The sequence below is a fragment of the Betta splendens genome, chromosome 15, assembly GCF_900634795.4.
Source record: "Betta splendens chromosome 15, fBetSpl5.4, whole genome shotgun sequence".
Classification (NCBI taxonomy): Eukaryota; Metazoa; Chordata; class Actinopteri; order Anabantiformes; family Osphronemidae; genus Betta; species Betta splendens.
In genome coordinates this window covers 12652789-12679929 of record NC_040895.2, presented here as the reverse complement: position 1 = coordinate 12679929, position 27141 = coordinate 12652789, and the positions used below count along the sequence as shown (strand labels likewise).

The window sequence follows — 27141 nt, the reverse complement described above, 5'->3', positions numbered from 1 at the left end:
CGCAGTTCCTGCGCACCTCCAGGAGGAGGTCGCGCCAGTCGCAGTTCCTGCGCACCTCCAGGAGGAGGTCGCGCCAGTCGCAGTTCCTGCGCACCTCCAGGAGGGGCGCGCCGCGCAGTTCCTGCCTGCGCACCTCCAGGAGGAGGTCGCGCCAGTCGCAGTTCCTGCGCACCTCCAGGAGGAGGTCGCGCCAGTCGCAGTTCCTGCGCACCTCCAGGAGGAGGTCGCGCCAGCCGCAGTTCCTGCGCACCTCCAGGAGGAGGTCGCGCCAGCCGCAGTTCCTGCGCACCTCCAGGAGGAGGTCGCGCCAGCCGCAGTTCCTGCGCACCTCCAGGAGGAGGTCGCGCCAGCCGCAGTTCCTGCGCACCTCCAGGAGGAGGTCGCGCCAGCCGCAGTTCCTGCGCACCTCCAGGAGGAGGTCGCGCCAGCCGCAGTTCCTGCGCACCTCCAGGAGGAGGTCGCTCCCGTCGTAGCTCCTGCCGACCTCCAGGAGGGGGTCGCTCCCGCCGTAGCTCCTGCCGACCTCCAGGAGGGGGTCGCTCCCGTCCCGGCTCCGGCCGCATCTGCATCGGTCCCTGGCGGTCCGGCTCCGGCCGCATCTGCTTCGGTTCCTGCCTCTCGTCGCGGTGGTCCAAGGAGGACGCCGCTGGTTCCTGCCTCGTCTCTGCCTTTGCTGCCGGACTGGTGGCCTCGCCCTCGGCGCATCCTGCTGCTGGGATGGCGCTGCCTCCTGCGGCGCCGTCCGCCTCGACTCCTCAACCGCCTGGATCAGCGTCCGCCTGGTGGACGCTGCCATGCGGGGTGGTCCCCGGGGACATCGTCACAGCTCAAGGGCACTAAGAGTGCCATCCTGGCTCAGCGGCTGCTGAGCAGGATCTCGCCACGCCGTCACCCTCCGTGACGGAATCCCTGGACTTTTTTTTATTTTCCTGTTCATGGACTTTGAGGTTTTCGTGTGGACTCTTGTTTTGGCCCTCCTCCGGTCCTCCCTCCACCCACCCTGCTCATGTACCTTGAGGGGTAGGGATTCGGTCCCTCCGCCTGGGACCACCCTCCGCCCGCCCTGGTTTGGGGGGGGAGGCTTCCGTAGGCGCCGTGGAAGGCGCCATAGGGGGGGGGGGTACTGTCATGATCCGTGTCTTTGTTTCTAGTTGTTCCCTGTTTTCACGTCATGTCCTGCTTGTCTTATTTTGGTTCCAGTTTCCGTTTCCTGTTTTATTTTGGTAGTCTCCCGGTCTCTGTTTTGTGTTCTAGCTTTACTTCCGGTTTCTTGTCTTGTCACAGCTGTCCCTGCTCATTACCCACACCTGCACTCTGTTAGTCATCAAGTCACTGTGTATTTAACCACCACCTGTGTCCTTAGTTCCCTGCCAGATTGTCGTATTCGAGTTCCCTGAGTGTTCGTGTTTCTTGTGAGTTGAGCGTCCCTAGTCTCCTGAGTTCCCTGCGTGTTCGTGTTTTTCGTGTTTATTCCTGTTTGCACCATGTATCCTGCCTGACCCTGGAGTATCTACTGACCGTGAGTTTTTGCCTGTTCCCTGCCTGTACTTTTGTCGAGCCATTTCGTGTATGACCTGGACCGTCTGACCGTGCCTTAAGAATAAACCTTTCTGATCGTAATCCTGCCTCTGTGCTGTGCATGTGGGTTCGCCGCCTGCCCGAGTCTCTGACATTGGTCACCACAGGTAAGATCCTTTAAAACAAAATACAGGAAGTGAAATGTTATTAAGGTTTTCTTTATATTTCCTTAATTGTATATATTCCCCCCAAGACGCCCCCGCTCTCTATACAGATCATCAGGAGATTACAGGATTTATTGGAGACAATATGAGACTATGGTTTCACAGTAGAAACCCTGGAGAAGTAAAGTGGTGCAGACTGGGCAGTTCTTGTGCAACATCAAAATCAATGGATGGAATACATTTGGCCATTAATGAGAATCCCTATGATAATTTTACTGTGACTATGAGTGGACTGAGGACAGAGAGCAGCGGCTGGTATTACTTTGTTAAAGGGGATTTACAGATGCCAGTGCACCTAACTGTTACAGAGAGACCCTCCACTAGTAAGTACAGTATAACTCTGTGAACTACATTAGAACTGATGTCCTCTTGTTTTACTAACCACTGTCTTCTTTATTTATAGCCGCTTTATCACCCACTACTCATCAGTCCACTACTACTCATCACACCACTGTTAGAGAGAACCAGACCTTTACCACATTTGGAACTGGACAGAAGAGGTCAGACATGAAATCTGTTCATTCAGAGACAGAGGATAATGTACATTTATAACGACTAGCTAAAACACACACTACTGTATCTTACAGCACTGATAAAGTTGACCTGAAGAAGCTCATCATCCCTCTGGCTTTGTTGATCTTCATAGTAATGATGACCTTGATCATTTGGTTTATGCTGAAGACACACAGTAAGTCTTTACTCGTCTCTAGGAGTTGATTCACTGAACACTGACCGTGTGTAACATGAGCTTTAATTGTTTACCTTGTAGAGCAACGCAAAGTGAATTTATCAGCTACAGTTAAGGTAAAATAATACACACACACACACACACACACACACACACACACACAGCAAGAAAATAAGACTGAAATCAACTCATTTTAAGGTGGATGTTAACTTTCATTTGGTGGCTACCGACCTTTTTTTTTGAAAACTTAACAGCAAATTCAATTTTTTTACTCCTGTGGTATTTTGGTTTTCTTGATTTTACAAGTGTAAAACCTACAGAAGTGTTATTCTGTAGGTAAAGGAAATTTGTGAACTGTTTTTTACTCCTTTAAAACAGGCTGAAGGTGAAGTAACATACTGTGATGTTAAATACAGGAGAAGAACTTCAGTGCAGGTAAGAATTCTAGTAATCAAGTGTCAATACTTAAGTTATCTGTGAAGGTCTAAAGGTTTTTTTATAACTATGTTGAAGTATTTCTGTGTACTATATTGTTCATGGCACTATACAACTGAATAGTAGCCACATAATTAACTAAACATGTTTTGTGATCTCATAGTATTGTGTGTTTGTTGTAACGGTTCACTTTGTAATATCTTTGTCTTTGTCTTGTCAGAGGGAATTTTCCACCTCCTCAATATCTTTCAAAATCACATTTATTCTGTTTCTTTCAAACAGGCTGGAAGTGATGTAATATACTGTAACACTGGTAACGTGAAAGTAACATCAGATCAGGTAATGCTGCATAACAGGAAAAAGGATTAAATGTATTAATCAATACAATAAAATACACAGATCAACAAAACAACCTGAATGTCATATATAGTCATTAACTTTGTGTATAATTAATAATTAATGTAATGTAATTAATAATTAAATCTCTCTCTGTCTTTGCTCATCCAGATGCCATGCTCAGATGTGGATGTGATTTATAGTTCTGTGGTTACTAAAAAGTAGCAGTCTCACACAGTCCAAACAGTCAATATGAGGTACATTAGTTATTCAATTTTCACAGTCACCTCATCTCACAGCAACAACACATCAAAACAATCAGACAAAGGCTAAAACTGTTGAAGTAAAGTAGGAGATTCATGAATGAGTTATTTAAAGTATATAAATTTATTTTTGCATTTTAAGAGCATATTTAGAAACAATCATACAATTTATTCATAATTCATATTAATACCATGTTTAATATGAATAAGTATACCTTTACTACACAAGTTTTTTTCTCATCTTACTTGAACTGTCAGAATATGTATTCTTTTTTCTAAATGTGTTTTCGCTATCTTTTTTTTTTGTTCCGTCCAGCAGTTAAACAAGCAGCATATTGTGATGGACAGCTTTGCTTTAACAAGAGGAGTATAAAGGAAATATATATTTACTTTTCTTGATTAATGGTTTATTTAATGTTTTATTCAGTCAATCCTAAATATGTGTGATGTTGCTGTGCTGGTGGACAGGTTGAGGTTTTGCTTTGGGGTGTGTGTGGGTGAGGGTGCAACCAGCTGCTAAAACCAAGCAAATCAATTAAGCAAACAATCTATGCAAAATAAATAAGTAGGGATGTACCTTAGTCTGACACATTCATAAGCTACTAAACAACTGCTGTACCGTGATTTACCTTTGAGATTAATACTAATACCAATAATATTGTTGAGGTATGTGCACATACTCATACATATAGATTCACATATGCATTGTTATAAATTATCTCATACTACTTAATAATAGCCATGACGTACAACATCACAATTTCCATATTTACACATTATTGATATTGGTAGTGATAAGTACCAGTAGTACTTATACAGTAGCTAAGTTTACAAAGCCTGTTTATGTGCTCAGGTGTTGAGTGTCCCACTACAAGGTTAGTAAAGCTGTAGCTTAACATTGTTCACCCAAAGAGTGAGGCAGACATTGGTGTATGAACAATGCCACTAGTGGAAGCCAGGGTGATGTGAGGAGCTCGGCCACTACACCCCTCCAACGAGCAGAGGAAAGAATCCTAGCAGCCAGGGAGCCCACACACCTTCAGTTCCAGGAGGGCAGGTGTCGCGACCCAAGCCGCCCACACAGAGCCCCCCAGGCATAGCTGCAGCAGCTACAGAGACAGCACCTGATGTCAGAGTGGGCCACCGTGGGTCAGAGTGGGCCACCGTGGGTCAACGCTGTCCGCCCCATGAGATCCAGGGGCAAACACTCCCCCCAGTGTGATGGTCGGCCTGAAAGACTGGAGCCCGAGGACCCACGGTCCACCCACACTTTTTATTATCTTTCTTTTTTGTCCTTGACATAATTCTCAATGAAAAAAAGTTTTAAAAAAATCTTATTCACCTATAAATTTTGCATGAATTCACCATATATAATGTAGCATTTAAATTAATTAATAAATAGTCTGTACTGAATGCAATGTGTATGTATGTAATCGCTTATTGCATGTGACACTAGCATTCTGATGCAACTACACTGCCATTAAAATACTTGTGGTGATAATAGTTGTTCATGCGAGTCCCTGGCGGCCAGGCCTGTTCCCATGGGACCTGACCAGGCACCGCCTGACATAGGATCGTCTTCATGTGGACCCACCACCCACAGAAGGAGAAGGAGCCGGTGCTAAGAAGATTGGGCAGTGGTCGACCTCTGGTTTTGTCAGGGATTTGCAGCATCACTACATGAGGCGTCAGTGAAAGCTGGGGATTCTATTACTATTCAGTGACTTTATCGTGAAAAATACATACGGTAAATGATGTGAAGTACTTGTGTAAAGGACAACTCACTACCATGTGTAGTTTATTCAGGAAACTTTGCAATGCCTGACAACCAAAGCTAATTATTTTGTAAAATAAATTATTTAAATCTTAATTCTGATCTAATGGATGAAGACTATGATTTTTACTTATGTGGTGTGACGATACCAACAAAAAGTTTATGTGTGTGTCACCAGAGGTTAAAGGTATAGAGATATGAAGCGATGCAGGCTAAATGGGCCCTGTGTGAAAGCTGATCTTAAAATAAGTCTTGACAATGTTTTTCAAGCTGTGAGTAAATCTGTCTTACATTTAGAGCAGAACATAAAAGTGGTGAGACATGCTCATTATGTCCTACTGTCAGGGTTACGCAGACATCGGACCCATATGCACAGCGCGGACAAGTTGGTAAGTTTGAATGATGACAGTCTTTATTTGCACAATCGTAGTCAAGGCAGGGTCATACAGGGGTGAGCTTTTTATCGAGCAGGCAGACTCGAGTCCAGGGACAGGCAGCGTCGTCAACAGATGAACACGGCAGCGGTACAGGTGAGGATCAGCCTTTTCTCTAGGTCAGAACGGTCAGGTACGTTTCCGGTTTTCCACAGCAGATGTACAGGCAGGGAGCAGGCAGGAATCAGGAGACAAGGTAAGCTTTACAACACCGCTGGAAAGGGGTGAGTACACGCGACAATCTGGCAACTGAGTGGTGTAATCTGGTGTTTAAATGCTGGAGGTTGATTACTAGATTACTGGCAGGTGTGTCTGATGTGGACCGGTGGTTGCATGAGAGCAGCTGTGACATGAGTGAAACAGGAAGTCCTTCAAAATAAAACCGGAGCTATGCCCAAACATGACACCTACTGTACAGTACCTTCTGAAAGAGAAAGTTGCTGCGTAATCCCAGGTTCCCAGGTTCAAGCCCTGCTTCTTGCCCTAGGTTTGTCCTTTCGGCACTTCACTTTGCTTTTGTTGTGAAAGAGACTAACTGTTAGGGAAATTGTTAGTTCCCTTTGTAAATCTTAAATAAAGCAGGCACAATAAGTTGAGACCTTCTTCAGGATTTTACTTGCAAGGAGTGAGCAGTTTACAGCAAAGGCAACTTCCTCTCACTGAAGAGAAGACAAGGATTCAGCTCATAATATGTATTGCATTCTGGGAGGTGCATAGTCACACAGAACGTGGGAAATGTTTCCTGCACAAAACAAGCATTGGGCTCATCAGATAAGGATGCTACACAAATATGTTTCAATGATCAAATGCAGAGGGAGTAAGCGGTTCAGAAAATGGATGGATGGATGATCAAATGCAGTATTTTTCCAACACTAACGTTTAGCATATGTGTATTATTCGAAATCAGTCAGGGTTGTAGTTTGTGTGTTTTACTGTGTTTCTTCTTTTCTGCAATGCATCATTTGAGTTTCATAATAGCTCTGAGCTCAAGACAGGAATAATCCATAAATACAGTATTTAAAAAGTAAGCAATTTTGTTTCTGGATTGTTTTTCATTGTTTTTATTTTAGAAATCAACAACTGACTTCAACTGAAATGTACAGTAGGACAATATGGAAATATGTAAAAGTATATAAAAGAAGCAGCAGATTAATTTGGAAAATTTAAAATGTAGAATCAAAACAGAAATCAAACCGATCTCAAATAATTCATTCTTAATTAATTACTTCTAATTAGCTCTCTATTTTATGTCATCTGTCTTGTCTTCTACAGTGACTTAATGCACATTAAAGTGCCACAAGCTGAAGTAAGTAAACTCATCATGTAGCAAGACATCCATAAATGAGATATTTAGAATATATGAATTTATTTTTGCATTTGAAGAGCAATTGTATACATTATAAATAGATATTAATACCATGTTCTTCACTGGATTTGCACTGTTAGAATATATAATTTTTTTTTGTTTTCTTGGTTTTTCTTTTTTTTCCTTTACATGTTTTCTAATGAAAAACATTTCAAAGAATCATTCACCAGTTAGGAAATATTTTGTAGTTTTTGTTTCTAACAAATTCTGCATAAATTCACCATATATAGTGGAGCATTTAAGTGTTAATAAATAGTCTGTACTGTCTATGTATTGTCTATGTGAAGATAGACATACAGTGACTGTTCTTAATGCAAAGTGCCACATGCTGAAGTTAGTACAACCACATGTGTGAATTTTGACACTTCCATATCTCTAGTCAACATGATGCATCTTATCGTTGTCCATTACAGGAACATATGACACATAAATATAATGACAATTTATTCACTTTGTTTTAGAGTTTTTAAACATTAATTGTCACATAGTTTATCTTTTATATTATGTGTTGAATGATGTACTGTATGATCTGAACAGAAGTTTCTCATAGTGCTACACTGCCACCTTGTGTGTGTTCACAAATCACTAGTTTTTTTGTTTTATGTGCACAACTATTTCAGTTTAAACTCTCCTTTTGACACTGACGATCCATTTAGCTGTTGGCTTCATGCAATATTATTAGCATCAACCAATGTAACGCAACTACCTCAGTCAAGAAGAAGAACAGACCCACGTGTACATTAAGAAGAATTAGGAAGAAGAAAAACACATTGCTCTGACTGTTCACTCAGCGACATGGCTCATTATTTCAGCTTTCTACTCATGATCTTTGGATTTACACGTAAGTCACAGGTTCTTTCTTAACAATCTGATCACATGCTCATATTTGACCACTTCATTTCCATTTGCTTTAGAAATAATGCATATGAATATCTAATAAATATAACTCTCTCTGGCTCAGTAGTTATGTACACTAATATAGTACTTTTGTGTATGTTTCAGGTATTTACAGCATTACTACAATCAACAGAGTATCAGTGAAAGCAGGACATTCCCTGACTATCCCATGTAATTATGATACTAAATATACCAGCAATGTAAAGTACTTGTGTAAAGGATACACTTGGACGTCCTGCTCATATGAAGTTAAAACAAACCAGGCACATCACTCAGGAAAGTTTACAATCTCTGACGACAAAAAGAAGAGGATCTTCACTGTTACAATAAATCATCTGACGATTAGTGACACTGATTATTACTGGTGCGCTGTGGAGATCAATAATAGAGTAGATGATGGGGTGTCCTTTTATGTGTCGGTCACCACAGGTAAGATCCTTTAAAACAATATACAGGAAGTGACATGTTATTAAGGTTTTCTTTATATTTCCTTAATTGTATATATTTCCCCCCAAGACGCCCCCGCTCTCTATACAGATCATCAGGAGATTACAGGATTTATTGGAGACAATATGAGAATATGGTTTCACAGTAGAAACCCTGGAGAAGTAAAGTGGTGCAGACTGGGCAGTTCTTGTGCAACCGTTACATCAAACTCAATTGATGGAAAACATTGGGCCATTAACGAGAATCCCTATGATAATTTTACTGTGACTATGAGCGAACTGAGCACAGAGAGCAGCGGCTGGTATTACTTTGTTAAAGGGGATTTACAGATGCCAGTGCACCTAACTGTTACAGAGAGACCCTCCACTAGTAAGTACAGTATAACTCTGTGAACTACATTAGAACTAACTGATGTCCTCTTGTCTTACTAACTACTGTCCTTTTTGTTTATAGCCACTTTACCACCCACTACTCATCAGTCCACTACTACTCATCACACCACTGTTAGAGAAAACCAGACCTTTACCACATTTAAACATGAAGGGAAGAGGTCAGACATGAAATCTGTTCATACAGAGACAGAGGATAATGTACAATTATAACAACTAGCTAAAACACACACTACTGTATCTTACAGCAGTGATAAAGTTGACCTGAAGAAGCTCATCATCCCTCTGGCTTTGTTGATCTTCATAGTAATGATGACCTTGATCATTTGGTTTATACTGAAGACACACAGTAAGTCTTTACTCGTCTCTAGGAGTTGATTCACTGAACACTGACCGTGTGTAACATGAGCTTTAATTGTTTACCTTGTAGGGCAACGGAAAGTGAATTCATCAGCTACAGTTAAGGTAAAATAATACACACACACACACACACAGCTAGAAAATAAGACTGAAAACAACTCATTTTAAAGTGGACGTTAACTTTCATTTTACCGATCGAGTTTCTTTTTTTTTGAGAACTGAACAGCAAATTCATTTTTTTTTACTCCTGTGGTATTTTGGTTTTCTTGATTTTACAAGAGTTGAAGTGTTATTCTGTAGGTGAAGGACATTTGTGAACTGTATTTTACTCCTTTAAAACAGGCTGAAGGTGAAGTAACATACTGTGATGTTAAATACAGGAGAAGAACTTCAGTGCAGGTAATAATTCTAGTAATAGTGTCAATTTTTAAGTTATCTGTGAAGGTCTAAAGGTTTTTCATAACTATGTTGAAGTATTTCTGTGTACTATATTGTTCATGGCACTATAAAACTGAATAGTAGCCACATATTAACTAAACATGTTTTGTGATCTTATAGTATTGGGTATTTGTTGTAATTGTTCACTTTGTAATGTCTTTGTCCTGTTAAAGGGAATTTTCCTCTTCCTTAATATCTTTCAAAATCACATTTACTCTGTTTCTTTCACACAGGCCGGAAGTGATGTAAAATACTGTAACACTGGTAACATGAAAGTAACATCAGATCAGGTAATGCTGTATAACAGGAAAAAGGATTCAATTCATTAATCAATACAATAAAAGACACAGATCAACTAAACAACCTGTATGTCATATGAAATCAGTAATTTTGTGCATAAATTAAATCTCTCTCCGTCTTTGCTCATCCAGATGCCATGCTCAGATGTGGATGTGATTTATAGTTCTGTGGTTACTAAAAAGTAGCAGGCTGTAAAACACGGTAAGGATTAAGGCACAATATTAGAGCTTGAGGAATCTATGTTATAATGTACTCATTTATTTCACCTTTGTTTCCCATCCTAACTGTTTCTTTGTGTTTACTAGGTGGAAACACACAGTCAAGATGCCACAGTACAAGCACAAAGAGATACTGTATGTCACCACCAACTGCAAAATTTGAATGTTTTAGGCATATCTTTTGTTTTGTGTTGTTTTGTCCTGTTTGTGGCCACAGGCAGGGCATAACCGCTGGCTGACAATGTGTCTTCTTGCGACCCTAGACGTCCGTTGAGTAGTTAAAACTGGGTGGTGATTCCTTTTACCAGGGAAAGAGCCCACCACCCTGGCCCAGCAGACAGAGCCATTAAAGCAACGGCTCTATCCACTGACCCCCCATGGAGCAGCCTCTTAAGTCCTGGAGGAGTGTATATGACTAATGCAATTAAAACTGTGGAGCTACTTTCCAGTAGCCCCCAGTCCTTCAATCAGCAGGACGCCCCTCACAGACCTACGTCAGGGGTTAGGAAGCAAAGCACTAGGTTACCTAAAACTTTGACTTGATGTAATTAATTACATAAAAAAAATAATGAAGAATCATTTGTAGATGTAGCTGCGCTCAATTTAGATTATGTTTTAATTTGAGATCACACAGTGGCTCTAAACAGTCAATATGGGATAGTTATTAATCTCAGTCATCTCATGTCACAGCAGCAACACATTAAAATAATCAGTCAAAAGCCGAAACTCATCATGTAGTAAGAGATTCATAAGTGAGATAATAAGAATATGTGAATTTATTTTTGCATTTGAAGAACATATTTAGAAACAATTGTATAAATTATTAATAGATATATAAATATCATGTTTAATATAAATGAGCATACCTTTACTACACACGTTTTTGCCATCCATACTGGACTTGCACTGTCAGAATATATAATTTTTTATGTGTTTTCTTTACATTTAGTTTTTGTCTTTGACATTGTTCGTAATGGAAAAACATTTCAAAGAATCATTCACCTTTTAGGAAATATTTTGCAGTTTTTGTTTTAAATAAATTCTGCATAAATTCATCATATACTGTATAATGTAGCATTTATGTGTTAATAAATAGTCTGTACTGTCTATGTAATGTCTATTGGAAGATAGACAGACAGTGACTGTTCTTAATGCAAAGTGCCACATGCTGAAGTAAGTACAACCACATGTGTGAACTTGACACTTCCTTATCTCTAGTCAACATGACACATCTTAACGTTGTCCATTACAGGAACATATGACACATAAATATAATGTCAATTCATTCAGTTTGTTTTAGAGTTTTTAAACTTTAATTGTCACATAATTTGTCTTTTATATTATGTGTTAAATGATGTACTGTATGATCTGAACAGGAGTTTCTCATAGTGCTACACTGCCACCTTGAGTGTGTTCACAAATCACTACTTTTATTTTTTTTTTGTTTTATGTGCAGAACTATTTCAGTTTAAACTCTCCTTTTTGACACTGATGATCCATTTAGTTGTTGGCTTCATGCAATATTGATAACATCAACCAATGTTACGCAACTGGCTCAGTCAAGAGGAGGAACAGACTCACACGTACATTAAAAAAATTAGGAAGTAGGAAGCTCTGACTGTTCACTCAGCGACATGGCTCGTTATTTCATCTTTCTACTTATCAGCTTCGGATTTACACGCAAGTCACAGGTTTTTTTTTAACAATGTGATCACATGTTCATATTTTAGCTCCTCTGTTTGCTTTAAGAAGAATTCATATGAATATCTAATAAATATGGTTCAGTAGTTATGTACACTAATATAATACATTTGTGTATGTTGCAGGTATTTACAGCATTACTACAATCAGCAAAGTATCAGTGAAACCGGGACATTCCCTCACTATCCCATGTAATTATGATACTTATTATACAAACCATGTAAAGTACTTGTGTAAAGGAAACACTTGGACGTCCTGCTCGTATGAAGTTAAAACAAACCAGGCACATCATTCAGGAAAGTTTACAATCTCTGACAACAAAACAAAAAGGATCTTCGCTGTTACAATAAATCATCTGACGATTAGTGACACTGGTTATTACTGGTGCGCTGTGGAGATCAATAATGGAGGAGATGATGGGGTGTACTTTCATGTGTCGGTCACCACAGGTAAGATCCTTTAAAACAAAATACAGGAAGTGAAATGTTATTAAGGTTTTCTTTATATTTCTTTAATTGTATATATTTCCCCCCAAGACGCCCCCGCTCTCTATACAGATCATCAGGAGATTACAGGATTTATTGGAGACAGTATGAAAATATGGTTTCACAGTAGAAACCGTGGAGAAGTAAAGTGGTGCAGACTGGGCAGTTCTTGTGCAACCGTTACATCACAATCAATCGATGTAACACATTTGGCCATTAATGAGAATCCCAATAATAATTTTACTGTGACTATGAGCGGACTGAGGACAGAGAGCAGCGGCTGGTATTACTTTGTTAAAGGGGATTTACAGATGCCAGTGCACCTAACTCTTACAGAAGGACCCTCCACTAGTAAGTACAATATAACTCTGTGAACTACATTAGAACTAGTTGATATTGTCTTGTCTTTCTAACCACTGTCCTTTATTATTTATAGCCACATTATTACCCACTAATCATTACTTCACTACTACTAAAAAACAGATCTTTACCACAGTTGGACCTGGACAGAAAAGGTCAGACATGTAATCTATTTATTCAGAGACAGAAGATAATGTACATTTATAACGACTAGCTAAAACACAGACTACTGTATCTTACAGCAGTGATAAAGTTGACCTGAAGAAGGTCATCATCCCTCTGACTTTGTTGATCTTCATAGTAGTTATGACCTTGATCATTTGGTTTATACTGAAGACACACAGTAAGTCTTTACTCGTCTCTAGGAGTTGATTCACTGAACACTGACCGTGTGTAACATGAGCTTTAATTGTTTACCTTGTAGGGCAATGGAAGGTAAATTCATCAGCTACAGTTAAGGTAAGATAATACACACACACACACACACACACACACACACACACACACACACACACACACACACACACACACACACACACACACACACACACACACACACACACACACACAGCTAGAAAATGCAAATATTATCAATCTACAGTATAATCTGACTTTAAAGTTGATGTTAACTTTATTTTGGTGGTCACTGACTAGTTTATTTTTCTGTAGAACTGAACTGCAATTCAGATTTTTGTTGGTTTACGCTTTTAAAATTTAGTTTTTTTTTTATTTCACATAAAGTAGTTGAAGTATTATTCTGTACGTAATGAACGTTTTTGAACATTTGTTTTGCTTTGTCTGCTTTAAAACAGGGTGAAGATGAAATAACATGCTCTGTTGTTACATACAGGAGTAGAACTCCAGAGCAGGTAATAATTATAGTAATAATGTCAATACTCATGTTGAAATATCTCTGTGTGTACTACTACTGTTAATGGCACTGTACAACTGAATAGTAACCACATATTAACTAAACGTCTTTTGTGATCTCATAGTATTGTGTGTTTGTTGTAACTGTTCACTTTTTCACTTTGTAATATATTTGCCTTGTCAAAAGGAAGTTGCCATCGCTTTAATATTTTGGTAAATCACCATGAACAGAGTAAATCATCATTTACTCTGTTGATTTCACACAGGCTGGTAATTCTGTAATATATCGGAAAACTGGTAATGCGAAAGTAACATCAGATCAGGTAATGCTACAAAACATAATTTAAATGTATTAATCAATATAGTAAAAAATCAGCTAAACAAAACTACCTGAATGTCGTACATATTCATTATTTTTCTGTATAAATCAAATCTCTCTCTGTCTTTGCTCATCCAGATGTCATGCACAGTTGTGGATGTGATTTATTATTCTGTGGTTACTAAAAAGTAGCAGACTGTAAAACATGGTAAGGATTAAGGCACAATATTACAGGTTGAGGAATTTATGTTACAATGTACTTATTTATTTCACCCATGTTTCCCATCCTAACTGTTCCTTTGTGTTAAGGTTGACGCACACAGTCAAGATGCTACAGTAAAAAGAGAGGAAATGGTTCCCAATGAAAAACGTTTCAAAGAATCATTCACATGTTCAGAAATATTTTGTAGCTTTTGGTCCTAATAAATTCTGCATAAATTCACCACATATAATGTCACTTTTAAATGTTAATAAATAGTCTGTACTTACTATGTAATGTGTATGTATGCAATCTTTTATTATTTCATGTGACACTAGCATTCTGATGCAACTACAGTGCAATTAAAATCCTCGCGGTGATAATAGTTTTGCTCAGGCGCAGCCGCGGTCGCCCCGGGGTCCTGAGGCGGGCTGTGATAGGTCTGCATTCAATGCAGTTCAGTCTCCTTCAGCTCGCCCTCCAACCGGTGACTCCTGCCTCGGCCGTGCTGTGTCAGGAACAGCTCCAGTAAAGTAACGTTACTTCACTTCTAACCGCATCCTCCACTGGTAAGAGACTATAATATTCAGCCCGATGTTCCGAAGCTTTTTTTTGTGACTAACGGGAGGCAGTGCGGGCGCACGCCGGCAGCTGCTCTGTAGATTAGCAAGGCAAGCTAAGCTAGCTGGTGTCGCTGTAGAGCGTCTGACACATGTCAAGTAAAATGGGGCAACCCTCCTTTAATGTCGTGTTTTGTAAGCTGCTAAACGTGCCACAAGTCGTGCACAGGTACGTCCCCCTTCAGCCTCAGGCCTTAATGTTGGCGGTAGTTTAGTTAACCTGCCTGTGGCCTAATTAGCAGTAGTAAGATAATGCTAACGTTGGTGAACTTTTAATTAACACGCCCCAATAATTGGCGCTGACATGTTTGCTGACCACGCCCGCTCTTCTGCCGCTTTACAAGCAGTAACAGTGTGGGAGCCAGGCCTCAACTGGTCGCACCAGTGCGGCAAAATGGCTTCTGTGTCAGCCAGTTGGTAACCTTGTCCATCCGGCGTCTCCCATGCTGTGACACTGGGAGGGCTACTGTCACAGGGCCGTCAACGCGAGCAGGCAGTTTTAAAGTGTTTGCACGGGAGAGACGGCTTGAAGCAAAGGCTGTGTTTCACCGTATAAGATGATCAGCAGGTCTTTAATACTATCAAATAGTAGCTTTTTGCAGCGCTACTCTGATTTTAAATCAGAGGTTTGTTTTATTGTTAGATTATGCCCATACGTAACGTCAATGTGTGTGTGACCTGTAGTGCACAGATAATTTTCCTGGCCGCCAAGTGTTATGCCTTTTACTTTCACTTTGCTTATTGGGTGTGACAAAGAAGAACTTTGCTCCCATACTCGCAGCAATGAGCTTTTATGACAGGCTGGAGCTTTTTTTTTTTTTTCCTAGATACAATGGCAGTGCCTCCTTCGTACGCTGATTTGGGCAAATCCGCCAAAGACATCTTTAACAAAGGCTATGGTATGGTTTCAGTTTGACATTGTGTTTTTTTGTTTTTTTAATCTGGTTATTTTTTATCTCCAAATTATTTTCATGTTTGTTTTTTCTATCATTAGGATTTGGCTTTGTGAAGCTTGATGTCAAGACAAAATCAGCCAGTGGAGTGGTAAGTTCACTTAATTGGTTTTGCCTCGTGAAAGCTGTAGGCTCCACAATGAAGTATCGCAACAACGTATTATATAATATTATCAAATTGCATCAAAAGTTAGTTTGCACTGACTAGTTCCTGACAACAAGCAACTATACAAAACAAAATCCAACCACTTAATGTCCTAAGACTGACAATGTTGCCCGCAGAGACTGCAAGTAATGACGATTCTTTTACAATCATGGGTGCACAGTTTGCTTGTCCCCACAATGAATCTACTTCAAAAATATAATAACTCTTTCAGACAGTGTCAAAAAAAGAACTACAAGCAATGGCGTGAAAATTGATGTTTGCATTGAAAACGTTCTTTCATTTATTATTCTTTTTTTATTATGTGCTTATTTCCTTGTAGGAGTTTAAAACATCTGGTAATTCCAACATTGATACCAGCAAAGTTGCAGGGACCCTGGAAACTAAATACAAGAGGTCAGAATATGGTCTAACCTTCACTGAGAAGTGGAACACAGACAACACCTTAGGAACGGAAATCACTATTGAAGACCAGGTCAGGAAAACACTTTTCTGCAGCTGAAGTGTATACACACAAATAATAAAATAAAAATAAAATATATATTTTTTTTTAATGGTTTCTCTTGTTTCTTATCACAGATTGCCAAAGGACTGAAGTTGACTTTTGACACAACCTTCTCGCCAAACACTGGGTGGGGTCATTAATGATGGTTTTGGTTGGACTTCTTTTTACATGAACTCTTGACATGTGTTGCTTTTTTACATGAGTGATTTTGGCAACATGATCTGTGCATACTTGTGACAAGTGTGGTTGCTGCCCACGTGACCCCAGTCCCAATATGGAGCGAGTCTCTTGTAACACAGTGTCATTGGTTATAGGGGGTATAGCTATTTGCTTGTTATGCCTTGCAATTTCTTTCCTGTGCCCAAATGCTGTAGAAATAAAAATGCTTTATATATGGTCTGAAACACTAAGTATGACCTAACATGGAATGTGTGGAATTGTTAGAGGTGTTTGTTACTACGATTCAAGCCCATGTTTAAGCTTTAGTTTGTCTCCCATAACAGCAAGAAGAGTGGCAAAGTTAAGACCGCATACAAGCGTGAATATGTCAACTTGGGCTGTGATGTGGACTTCGACTTTGCTGGCCCCACCATCCACGGAGCTGCCGTCATCGGCTATGAGGGGTGGCTTGCCGGTTACCAGATGAGCTTTGACACTGCCAAATCAAAGATGACCCAGAACAACTTTGCCATTGGTTACAAGACGGGAGACTTCCAGCTGCACACCAACGTGTGAGTAGAGAAGTACTGCATGCGAAATGTAACTTACTTAACCGTCTGTCTGCATTTTCAGTTTATTTGTCACCTATCTATCAAGTCAAATCTGCAGTTATGTGAAATGATGACCAGTAAGAAATAAATGCATTGTCTTTATTGAGACTTACTGGATTTTATTTTCCTTTTTAAAGCAACGATGGAGCTGAGTTTGGAGGCTCCATCTACCAGAAGGTGAACGACAAACTGGAGACGGCCGTCAACTTGGCCTGGACTGCTGGTAGCAACAGCACACGCTTTGGAATTGCTGCAAAGTACCAGCTGGATAAGGATGCTTCCATCAGTGTAAGTATAAAAAACAGTATTGAGTGAAATGCTGGGTCAAAAGAGAAACCAAAAGATTCTCATGTCTCCCCTCCTTCTCACAGGCTAAAGTGAACAACAATAGTCTTGTTGGTGTTGGCTACACTCAGACCCTTAGACCAGGTAAGTTGGGTGTTTACTGTTTCTACTGTCTACTGTCAGTAGCTGAAGGATTTTTAAATCTTTTATGACAACTGTCTCTTATCACACTGGCTGATGGCTTATCCTCTTATTCGTGCAGGTGTAAAACTCACCCTCTCTGGCCTGGTCGATGGCAAGAACATCAATGCAGGAGGCCACAAGCTGGGTCTGGGTTTGGAACTGGAAGCGTAAAGTTTCTTCAGGCTGCAAGGGACTTGGGAATATCAGACAAATCTGGCCTTAAGTATATCTGACTTAAAACCAGCAAGGGGAAATCTCGGAGAGATTGGTTCAAGGCTACGACAACAAACTCTCGAGTACCATCTCAACTTGGTGCTTTTGTCATTTTACCTTTTTGTTTCTTTTTATTCAGGTGTTATTTATGAGTCGTGTCATTGTTCTGCTATAGCAATGCCATAATAATGAAATCCAATACAATCCTGTTGCCTGTCAACCTTGTGGCTTTATTGTGCTAATCCCAGGCACTCCATTATTTGTGTGTGAGCATTTGTTTCACACGTTGTCTGGTGTTGTCTATGCATACCTTTCTGATTTTACCATCATGGCCATCTGATATTCCTTTTGTCTAACAATCTATTTGCAAATCCTATTAAATACGCTAGACTTTATCCTTGCTATTATTTAAGTACGGCCGCACTCTTCTGCATAAAGAGTGGGTTCTAAGTTTGAGTGAAACCACTCTGTGGTTGATGCACATTTAGTCTGTAATGAAACAAACGAGGGCCACGTAGTGTTCAAATGCCAAACTATCATTGTTCAGCTGGGTGTAACTTGGAAGTTGTCCGTCACTCTTGGTAAAAGCTTTCCTGTGTTGACCAGAGTTTACTTTATAGAGGACTTACTTCAGCTCCCAATGTGTATGTATACATTTCCAATAAAGTCTTTGAACTCCATAGATGCATTGTTAATACCACGTTGGCACTGGTGTGGCTTATAGTCTAAACTGGTAGGTTCACAAACTGCAGCATTTGAATTCTCAGTCTCAAGTGTAGACATGTTTTCCAAAGTGAGGTGGGATTTGACTAATATGAATAAGTGGACTTTAAATTGTCACCTGTATTTATAAGTGGATGCCTTGTAGATAAAGTTAGACGCTGTTTAAAATCCATTGAATGTTCCAGGTGTACCTTCCAAACATGTCCAATGAAAGTGAGCCAAAATGAGAGCTTGGTAATGTTGCAGTATTGTTACATTGCACCCTTTTTATTGAAAATGCAAATGATTTGCTGTAGTATTTCCTACAGTACAATCTACAATTACTGAAAGTGGTTTATAAGTGGAATAATAACATTTAAATGTTTTTTTTTAATTAGATTTATTTGTCAGCACATAACAAAGCAGCTAAATACAAGTTCAACATTCAACTTGTATTATTTACATTCATAATTTAATTTGTGTGGTTCCAGCACGTCTTACATTTCAGTTTAATAACGTCTTGAATTCAGGCTCAGCGGCAAAGCTGTTGCAAACAGGAGAATCAAAGGATCATGCCCTCTCCTGTTAAATCAGGCTGAAGAGACGCCGCAGCATTGAGCTCTCCACTGGGCGCAGCTTATGCCTTGAATTTGCACTTGCAGCAATCGAGCTATTCAGGAAGCTGCAGATGTGCGGCCCTTATTGTAGGGAGGTCATGCCCCTAATGCTTGGATCCTCAGCACCACCGCCTCTTATTTGTCTGAACTGGTATCTCCCTCCAAAGGTTTGACCTGAGGACCGTTGGTTTTCTTTGAGCCCTCAGTCGTGTCTGCCTGACTGAGCCGTGGCCCCTGTGTTTCCTGGTTGGCTGCTGTACTGTCTCTTGGATTTTCCTCTTTTTGCACAGATTTGGCTGTTCCAGTTTTATCCCCTGTGTTTGGGAGCTGTTCCTTTACCTCAGGAAAGCCTTTCCCATTAGATGTAGGAGATGCTTCCTTATCCTGACTTTTAGTGCTTTCAGGTCTAATATCTTGAATGGCTACTGCTTTATCTACATCTTTCGCAGGTTCAGATTTACTTATTGCTTTTGCTTCTGTTGGACTATGTTCATTTTGCTGACTCTTGCTTGTTGACGCTTCTGTGGGTTTCTCTGCAGGTTTTAAAGCATGAACTTTATCTTGAACCTGCACATGATTGCTTAACTCTGCAGTTGTGTCTGATTCCTGTGTCTCATGAACAGGGTCCTTAGCCTGAACAGGGATGACACTATGTTCGCCAGCGACATCATTCACAGATATTTGTTCGTGATGCTCAGTTTCCACAGGGACTTTTGGAGTTAAATCCTGAGGTGTTGAAGTCAGATCTTCATTAGCTTCTATTTCTGTCACGGCAGCTTTTATCTCCTCTTCTTTGTTTCCAGTGGATTTTTGATCTTGGTCCTTTTCTTCCTCACTCACTGAACACTTTTCTGTATTTTTATCTCCAGGCTTCTTAACTATGTCAATCTTCTCAGGCTCCTTTGGGCTTTTTTGCCCTTCACCATCGTCCACGTCAACAGTAGTATCTTCATCTTTCTCAGCAACTTCTGCTACTGCGTTTTCCCCTGAGTCTACTTGATTCTGCTGACTATCACACATCTGCTCACCTTCGTCCTCTCCACTGTCTTTAGTATTCTCCTCCTCCTCCTCCTCATTGCTTCCTCTGTCACTTTTGGCACACTCCTGCTCACCTTTTACTTCCTCAGTGTCCTCTGATCCAGATTCTTCAAACTCGGACATCTCGATCTCCCTGGTGGTCTCCGTTATGATCTCCTCTACGAACTTGTAGTGGGGTTCTACTCGTCGGGGTGTCCCACCGGGGCGGGTGAGGCAGGGTAGGGTGTAAATGGGGGACTGGTGGTAGATGTAAGGCAATGACATGTGGGGGTCAGACACTGAGGAAAGCCGAGCTTCCTCGCCGCAGAGGAGTTTCCTGCAAAATAGAGAACACAAGTACAGTAATCAATAATACAGCACTGATGGAAAAAAACTTTAAAGTGATGGGCAGGTACATAATGTTTAATGCATCGTACCTGTAGGACAATATCTCTACATCCAAAGCCATCTTGACATTTAGCAGGTCCTGGTACTCCCGTAGGTAACCAGACATGTCGAATTTGCAATTGATGAGCTCATTTTCAAGTTCTTTGATTGTATTCTGTATAAAATACAATGGAGCAGTTGTTATAGACATACTATGTGTATATGCATATATGCTGAAGAGGCTGTATAAAAGCCTACCTGATAGTGAATAACCTCCTCCTGGTGGCGATCCTCAACGTCGTGAAGTTGTTTCTCCAGCGCTTCCCTGGTGCCTTTTGCGCAGTCCAGTTCCGTGTTTCTGGCCTGCAGACGCCTCCTGCACTCCTGGATCTCCCGCTGGCTCGCTTTTAGCGCCTCTCTCTTGGTTTCAGCCGCCTCCGTTAGTTTCACGAACTGAGATCGGAAGCTCTCTCCCACCTGCGTGACGTCGGTGGCAGCGTGACCCTCCAGCTGCGCCCGGATGTCCCGGAGTGCCGCAGTGACGCCAGGGTTGCCAAAGTCGTGCGCCTTCACGGTCACCTGCGCATTCTGGATCTGGTCGAACATCTCTGACACCTCGGCTTCGTGGTTTCTCTTTAGGAAGTGGATCTCATCGACGAGAGCCTGCGCTCTCTTTTCCAGCTGCACTTTAGCCTGATACGCGTCACTGATGTCCTTCTTGAACACCCTGATATCGCTGTCGACATCTGCTCGGCTGCGAGCCTCCTGCTCATACCGCTTCCTCAAGTTTGTGAGGTCGTCCTCCAAATGCTGATGCTCGATTTCAATCTGATGCTTCTGGTGAGTTATGTCTTGAACCAGCTGCCTCAGGTTCCGGAGCTCCGGACTGTACTCCTCCTCAAAGCACGATGCGGGTTTGGCTTTCCCTCTGATCGCCTCGATTTCCCTCTCCAGCAGCTGGTTCTGGTGCTCCAGCTGATGCACTTTCTCTATGAATCCTGCAAGACGATCGTTCAGGCCGTGCATCACTTCTTTCTCGTTGCAATTTCCGGGTAATGAGCCGGTCACATTCATACTCACGAACGTCCCACTGAGCACACGCTCATCCAATCCAGATCGCCTTGGTTTGCGCTGTGAATACTGGTCTGAAGTGCTTCTGTGCGGGGTGGCGAGCCTCCGATCCATCCTGTGACTGGTGTGGTTGTGAAGCTCCGACGCAGACGCGCTCCGTGCGCGTCTTTATAGGCGTCGCCATCTGCTCGCTTTGCAAAACGGAGCTGTCCGCGGTGCTGAAAAGGTGAAGCATCAGCTGATGGCTTAATGAGAGCTTACTCGACATTGTGTCGCAAACACGAGTGACGTGTCTTAGTCTCAAAACAATCAACACTGTGCATCATCCACACAGAAACTAAATTACCGTGCGATAACAATTACTGTTACTGCAGCAGCGTGTGTCTCCACGCATGTGACGTCATCGGTTGTCTACACGCATTTTTTTCCAGGCTGTTCATGCTGACTCCAGCTCACACATGGGTTAATATTGTGCTGAAATTCTATCTGCATTTTAAACCAGAAAAAAATGACTGGATCACATCCAATGTTGCAGGCGTCACTGCACAATCTTTGGCCACGTTTAACTCTTTGTTACAGCTGAGAGATAACAGTGAAGAAAGTTTGTTTTCAATGTTTACTTTCAAAATCTTAGTTACTGTCTCATTTGTAATATTATGCTCAAAAGAACATTTTATAGCATATGCTGAATAAATAACACAGTAGCACTCAGAACCAAAGTGCTAAAGTACTTGATGTCATGTTTTATGAATCTTCCATCTTACGGAAAATGCTACATTGTCGGAATTGAGACATGCGCAGGGTGCTTAGGATGAATGTTAAGGGGGGTTTAAACAGGAATTGATTTTGCTGCTTTGCCTTGCATCAAGACGTGACACTGTTTCCTGGCCAGACACCTTTTAGTCTGGAGTCTGCAGCATTTGGTGAAGACGAACTGACAGAAGATGGATGTGCACCACACTGCACTGTTTGCTACACAATTTCCCTGGAACACTGTCACTAAAACTGTCAAAGGCAAAAATTAAAGTCTGATGTACTAGAAATAATTTAGCAGATAAGAGTTAATTCAAGAGGACTCATTTTAACGTTATAGTATGTTGTAAATTCATTGAAAAAGACTTCATCTTACCTAAATAAATTTCTCAGGTCCTACAGCCAGAGCCAATTTGAAATTTCGAGCAGGTAGATAAAGAAACTGGGTTGTATTAAAATCAAATGGTTCATATGCAGTGTGTCACCCCACCCCACTAATTAAATTTTCTTCAAATTGGAGGCCTCTGGCCTGCCTGAGAGGAATCCATCTGATTTATTTGCTTATCATCTACTAAATATATTTTGAAAGCTTCAGCAGCAGCAGTGGGATTTGAATCTTAACACTCAGTAGTTTTTTAGGATTACTTATTTATGTTTTTATTTTAGTTTTATTGACTTCTAGTATTTTAATAATTGTTTTGATTGTGTCTAAATTCACTGTAATCTCACCCGTTTTTAGTTGCATTGATCACTTTGAGATTAAACTGACGTTAATGGCTTGTTCACTGTCAACCAACACAACATCACACATCGTGATCCTGATTGTGAAATTATTAAACATGCTTCAAATAACACTTTTCTTTGTTTACTATCCCTATTCTACATCTGAGTGTCTGTGTTGCCCTCTAGTGGTTTAAAATGGTAATACTAGGATCCTGGCAGTTTATTGTCCACAAAACATAATGTGACATCAAAAATAAGTACTTTAATAATAACACAAAGTATTCTGAGCATGTACTTGAGAAAAATATCCAAAATGAGATACAAAGTTTGGAGCACAGCTTCAAAGCTGCTTTAGTTTTTAGCCTGAAGCACCCGATGATCATCAGACCTCGTCTGACCTACATAACCTGCTCGCAGCCTCAGCATGTAGATTCAAGTTGGAGGCTGCTTGTCCATGCTGAAGTTAATGTTTCCACCTACAGAACCCAAACAGTGCATGTTTCTGTCCCTGTGCTGCTGAAATGCATTTTGCACCTGCTAAGTTAAAAAGAGACAAACTTTACACAGATAAATGTGGCACAAGCAGCCAAAATACTTCCAGATTTAATATTCTGTTATTACATTATTGACAGTCACAAAAAATATTATAATACAATTACAATGTGGGATTTAAACAGACGTATGTCAGATTTCTGTTAATTTACAGTGTATTTAGAATAGTAGGTTACATGCTCAAGGCTGCCATCTAGTGGCCAAACAATAGAAGAGCATGTTTTGTGTGCTTGTTTTCTGGTGTAGTTTAATAAAGAGATGCTGTGTGGTTGTGGATACACTGGTAGTGTTTTTGTCAAACGTTCTTGATGTTAAATAAATTTATATAAAATAAATAATATTTATATTTATAAATAATATTATAATAAATACATATAAATAAAGTTGTTATACCTGAAAAAAAAAACAACCTACACATTCATTCATTATTATTGAACACTTCAAAGCACACCGCATGATGTATTTGTCCTGTGGCACGTCACATTTCAGGCCTGATCGTTTTCAGCCTGACCGCTTGTAGATGTCAAAGTGCTGATTCTCGCACGTGCACGTGACTGGCACATCACTGACAACGATACATCACGGCTGCCCACTTTACAACCTATAGCAGCCCATCTGGAAGCACTCTCCCGAGTCATCAATCAGCAGAGCTGGGCCAAATTTACCACTAAATATCAAAGCTAGACAATCCACTAAAACAGATTCCTCAACACAAAACTGGCATGAACAATTATTCGTTCACAACAGCTTGTCAAGACCAGAGGTTTGCGTTTGATGAAGTGGCTCCTTGAGTTCCACATGGACACAGTGACAGCTAAAAGTCTAACTTTTACTGTTACAGATAGTTTCAGGCTGCATTTTTCGTTGGACTGTGCCGAAGCGAAGGTGCGGTGACATAAACAGGCAATTTATTTGTTGCAACTTTGGTGGATGCAAACATGATCTGACTCAGAAACAGGGATGGAAGATGTTATTGTCTCTTACTAATAGTGCATTATAGTTAAAGTTCAATTCCAGGCCTGTAATAAAAGGTAAAGATAATTAGTGACCAGTTACCAAGTTTCCTTTTTCAAATGTGAGTCAAAGGGTTTTATAACTTGCTTTGAGCATCTCCTTCCAGCAGGTAGAGTTTAATGAGCAAACCCCACGTTAGCTGATTTCATCTTCCAACTTCAAAACAGCAACAAGCGAGGCAGTAGCCAGGAATTTAAAAAGGGAATTTTGGGGATGTGAGTGGGACGCGAGGTCTCTCCGAGGACACAGAGCTTCCGCTGTCTGCTCCCTAATTAAGAATGCGCTGATACAAACAAAACATGCCACTGACAAGAGCGCGTCACGCAAATGAGCCGTGACACGGGCTGTCTTTGGGAAGAAAAAAACCCCACTAAACGTTTGATTTGTGACGAGGAGCGCGTGCGCACAGGTCCTCGCTGCGAAAATGAGACGCCGTGTTCCCTCCACCACCCCCCCCCTCCCTCCCCCGCTGCTCCGGGCCTCTGCTTGTGTGACGCTAATTGTTTCTGCTACTTGTGCCAAGTACCTACTCTTCCCCGGCACATTCTACAGACAGGCCCCGGTCCCTCAGCTGCTTTTTGTGTCTGTTTAAGGAATGAAAAAGCGTGCGCTGCCATCTGCGGCGCGCGCGCGCGCGCGCTCCACCGTTCCTCCTCCCGGCCGCGACTGTCAGAGCGCCGCGGTGATCCACAGTCACGCGCTCTCTCAGAGGTGGAAAGAACCGTGCTGCGGAGAAACAAGGAAACAAAACTGACACGTACAACTGCTAATATGAAACAAAATAATTCAAGAGGTTCCTGTTTTGATGCATTTAGCGAGCGCGGGGGAAGACGCCGCACATCTGAAAACAGGCCTCTTAATGTTGCATGTAGAGAAGAAGTGCATGTGGTGGATTTAGGGAGAAGCCAAACCCAATCAGAAAGGATTTAAACACCGGGTAGAAAAACAAAACCTCCTCAAATATATGCACAAAGGATATTTTACATGACTGTTCCCTTTATTTTCCGCGCAGTACCTCATTTTGGCCAGTAAGGGGCAGTGTTGTTCAGCTTATCATCATTGGTCCCCACGCTAACGCAGCGTCCTGGCACAAAGAGAGCCAGGCCTTCAAGCCCAGACAAGGAAGTAATATCACTTCCCTCTTGTTGAGTCGACCTTTGACCCCATCACAGAGAACGACACATATTGACGCGCCGGTAATGCGGCGTGGCTGTTACATCATCCGGTGTTTTTATTCCACGGGAAGCCTGCGTGATGCACTCTAACAACAGCAGTGGGCCCGGCGCCGCCTCAGCCGCCAGATAAGCGCGCGTGAATATTAAGTGATGCTAATCACAATGGAGAGAGCCGCGTCAAGGCGACTGACAGACATTTCTTGGCGTTCAATTGACACCCTCACATTCGTCCTCCGCCTGACAGCAGCGTCTCCCCAACATGACAAGTCTGCTTAAAGCGGCTGCGAGAGGTTCGAGCACGTGCGCGGGCGCCGGCGCGCGTTATTAGCGAAGCGTTGACACTGATTTTACTCAAACTGGGCCACTGTGTTGCCGCGCAAGACCGAACGGTGTTTCTCAGCGTGTGCACAAAGAGCAGCGGTTTATGTAGGCCACTCGCACGGCACCGGAATGGAGATGAGGATATGAGGAAATATTCCCCGAAACCGCTTTTCAATCGTGGAAATCTGGATTTATTGCAGCCGCATTAAACGACGGTGCATTTTGGTGCCTGAATGTTGAGGATCATCCATTCAATTCATTATCATCCCCTCTTTGTGTACTTCAACCATACGGAACAAAACTCCAAATCTGCTTTTGTGAAAAATACCCCAAATGAATGGCAGGTGTGGTTGTTTGACTTTCAAATCGCCCCGGCGTCTATTTTATTAACCCGCCGTGTAAATAAATACGGAATTCAATTTCCATAGAGTCACGCGAGACGTTGACAGTCCTCAGAGAGATCAAACACGCTGCTCCGGGGCACGTGAGCTATCGCGCGCGCAAAAAAAAAGCCTTTGCCGTGAAAGGTGTTGACACTGTGAGCAAGCCACCAAAAGAGACAAATGTCATTTCCCCACCAACAATTACCGGCGGAACCGCTGGGTTTCAAGCTAGCAGGTCTCTGAGTCGTATTATTCTGCTCCGAGTGAAGATGCTCCCACAAAAGCTCACAGTGGTTGTCGGCCAGTGTCAGAGCACCGGGGCTCTTATTTTGAAATTAGGAACATCAACCTCTGCCTCAGTTCCAGTCCAGAGTCACTACACGCTCTCTTCTCATTAGTCCCACTCTCTGCTGATGCGTGTGTCCCATTGTGACCGCACTTGAGGCGCTAATGGTAATGTTATAACCCAGACCAATTAGCAATGGCAATCAAACTCACTTAATTGAGTTGATTAGGAGCTCTCCGTTTGAGATGACCCCTCTGGACTCAGAAAAAGGAAACAGGCAGAGACAGTGCACGGAGGGCTGCAGGGCTTCTTCAGGCATTCCATCACGGCGCAGGAGTCACATGGGATATGACTGTTTGGAGACATGAGCAGAGGCATATGTGTGAGCGTGTCTGTGGCACTTGTGCATGTGTGGGGTGTTGGAAGA

General features: G+C 41.6%; 4 protein-coding genes and 1 long non-coding RNA gene across 5 annotated transcripts; 4 read left to right on the top strand and 1 right to left on the bottom strand.

Annotated features, from left to right (window-relative positions):
- The first annotated feature begins 2808 nt into the window (after positions 1-2808).
- Positions 2809-3446, top strand: LOC129602997 (uncharacterized). The gene is made up of 3 exons (XR_008692517.1): positions 2809-2865; positions 3148-3204; positions 3373-3446. It is a non-coding gene; the product is annotated as an uncharacterized LOC129602997 (long non-coding RNA).
- A 4287-nt stretch (positions 3447-7733) lies between these two features.
- On the top strand, positions 7734-11889 carry LOC114870697 (uncharacterized). The gene is made up of 10 exons (XM_029175688.3): positions 7734-7879; positions 8041-8364; positions 8452-8751; positions 8836-8932; positions 9020-9120; positions 9202-9236; positions 9474-9530; positions 9803-9859; positions 10001-10070; positions 10175-11889. Exons 1-9 carry the CDS (start codon positions 7834-7836, stop codon positions 10052-10054), a joined length of 1071 nt encoding a protein of 356 aa, XP_029031521.1. The 5' UTR covers positions 7734-7833; the 3' UTR covers positions 10055-10070; positions 10175-11889.
- Positions 11890-12101: 212 nt separating this feature from the next.
- Positions 12102-14340, top strand: LOC129602994 (uncharacterized). Its single transcript, XM_055502232.1, has 9 exons — positions 12102-12237; positions 12325-12624; positions 12710-12788; positions 12876-12976; positions 13058-13092; positions 13446-13502; positions 13770-13826; positions 13961-14030; positions 14132-14340. The coding sequence occupies exons 2-8, from the start codon at positions 12381-12383 to the stop codon at positions 14012-14014; spliced, it is 627 nt and encodes a 208-aa protein (XP_055358207.1). The 5' UTR covers positions 12102-12237; positions 12325-12380; the 3' UTR covers positions 14015-14030; positions 14132-14340.
- Positions 14341-14451: 111 nt separating this feature from the next.
- Positions 14452-18393, top strand: vdac2 (voltage-dependent anion channel 2). The gene is made up of 9 exons (XM_029175692.2): positions 14452-14590; positions 15469-15540; positions 15636-15685; positions 16080-16232; positions 16337-16389; positions 16766-16993; positions 17170-17320; positions 17404-17461; positions 17580-18393. The coding sequence occupies exons 2-9, from the start codon at positions 15474-15476 to the stop codon at positions 17669-17671; spliced, it is 852 nt and encodes a 283-aa protein (XP_029031525.1). The 5' UTR covers positions 14452-14590; positions 15469-15473; the 3' UTR covers positions 17672-18393.
- A 403-nt stretch (positions 18394-18796) lies between these two features.
- LOC114870696 (neurofilament light polypeptide) lies at positions 18797-21871 on the bottom strand. Its single transcript, XM_029175685.3, has 3 exons — positions 20695-21871; positions 20487-20611; positions 18797-20386 (listed from the first exon to the last, which is right to left on the bottom strand). Exons 1-3 carry the CDS (start codon positions 21619-21621, stop codon positions 19168-19170), a joined length of 2271 nt encoding a protein of 756 aa, XP_029031518.1. The 5' UTR covers positions 21622-21871; the 3' UTR covers positions 18797-19167.
- Between the last annotated feature and the right edge of the window lie 5270 nt (positions 21872-27141).

What these genes read in the sequence shown, in the direction of transcription:
- LOC114870697 (XM_029175688.3), top strand. Translation starts at nt 7,834, where the DNA reads ATGGCTCATTATTTCAGCTTTCTACTCATGATCTTTGGATTTACAC. An exon ending in GTTTATACTGAAGACACACA is followed by an intron (nt 9,121 to 9,201) that starts GTAAGTCTTTAC and finishes TTTACCTTGTAG; the next exon opens with GGCAACGGAAAGTGAATTCA. An exon ending in GGAGAAGAACTTCAGTGCAG is followed by an intron (nt 9,531 to 9,802) that starts GTAATAATTCTA and finishes TCTTTCACACAG; the next exon opens with GCCGGAAGTGATGTAAAATA.
- LOC129602994 (XM_055502232.1), top strand. Translation starts at nt 12,381, where the DNA reads ATGAAAATATGGTTTCACAGTAGAAACCGTGGAGAAGTAAAGTGGTGC. An exon ending in GTTTATACTGAAGACACACA is followed by an intron (nt 12,977 to 13,057) that starts GTAAGTCTTTAC and finishes TTTACCTTGTAG; the next exon opens with GGCAATGGAAGGTAAATTCA. An exon ending in CGAAAGTAACATCAGATCAG is followed by an intron (nt 13,827 to 13,960) that starts GTAATGCTACAA and finishes TTGCTCATCCAG; the next exon opens with ATGTCATGCACAGTTGTGGA.
- vdac2 (XM_029175692.2), top strand. Translation starts at nt 15,474, where the DNA reads ATGGCAGTGCCTCCTTCGTACGCTGATTTGGGCAAATCCGCCAAAGAC. An exon ending in AAATCACTATTGAAGACCAG is followed by an intron (nt 16,233 to 16,336) that starts GTCAGGAAAACA and finishes TTCTTATCACAG; the next exon opens with ATTGCCAAAGGACTGAAGTT. An exon ending in ACCTTCTCGCCAAACACTGG is followed by an intron (nt 16,390 to 16,765) that starts GTGGGGTCATTA and finishes CTCCCATAACAG; the next exon opens with CAAGAAGAGTGGCAAAGTTA.
- LOC114870696 (XM_029175685.3), bottom strand. Translation starts at nt 21,621, where the DNA reads ATGGATCGGAGGCTCGCCACCCCGCACAGAAGCACTTCAGACCAGTAT. An exon ending in AGGAGGTTATTCACTATCAG is followed by an intron (nt 20,612 to 20,694) that starts GTAGGCTTTTAT and finishes TATTTTATACAG; the next exon opens with AATACAATCAAAGAACTTGA. An exon ending in GTAGAGATATTGTCCTACAG is followed by an intron (nt 20,387 to 20,486) that starts GTACGATGCATT and finishes TCTATTTTGCAG; the next exon opens with GAAACTCCTCTGCGGCGAGG.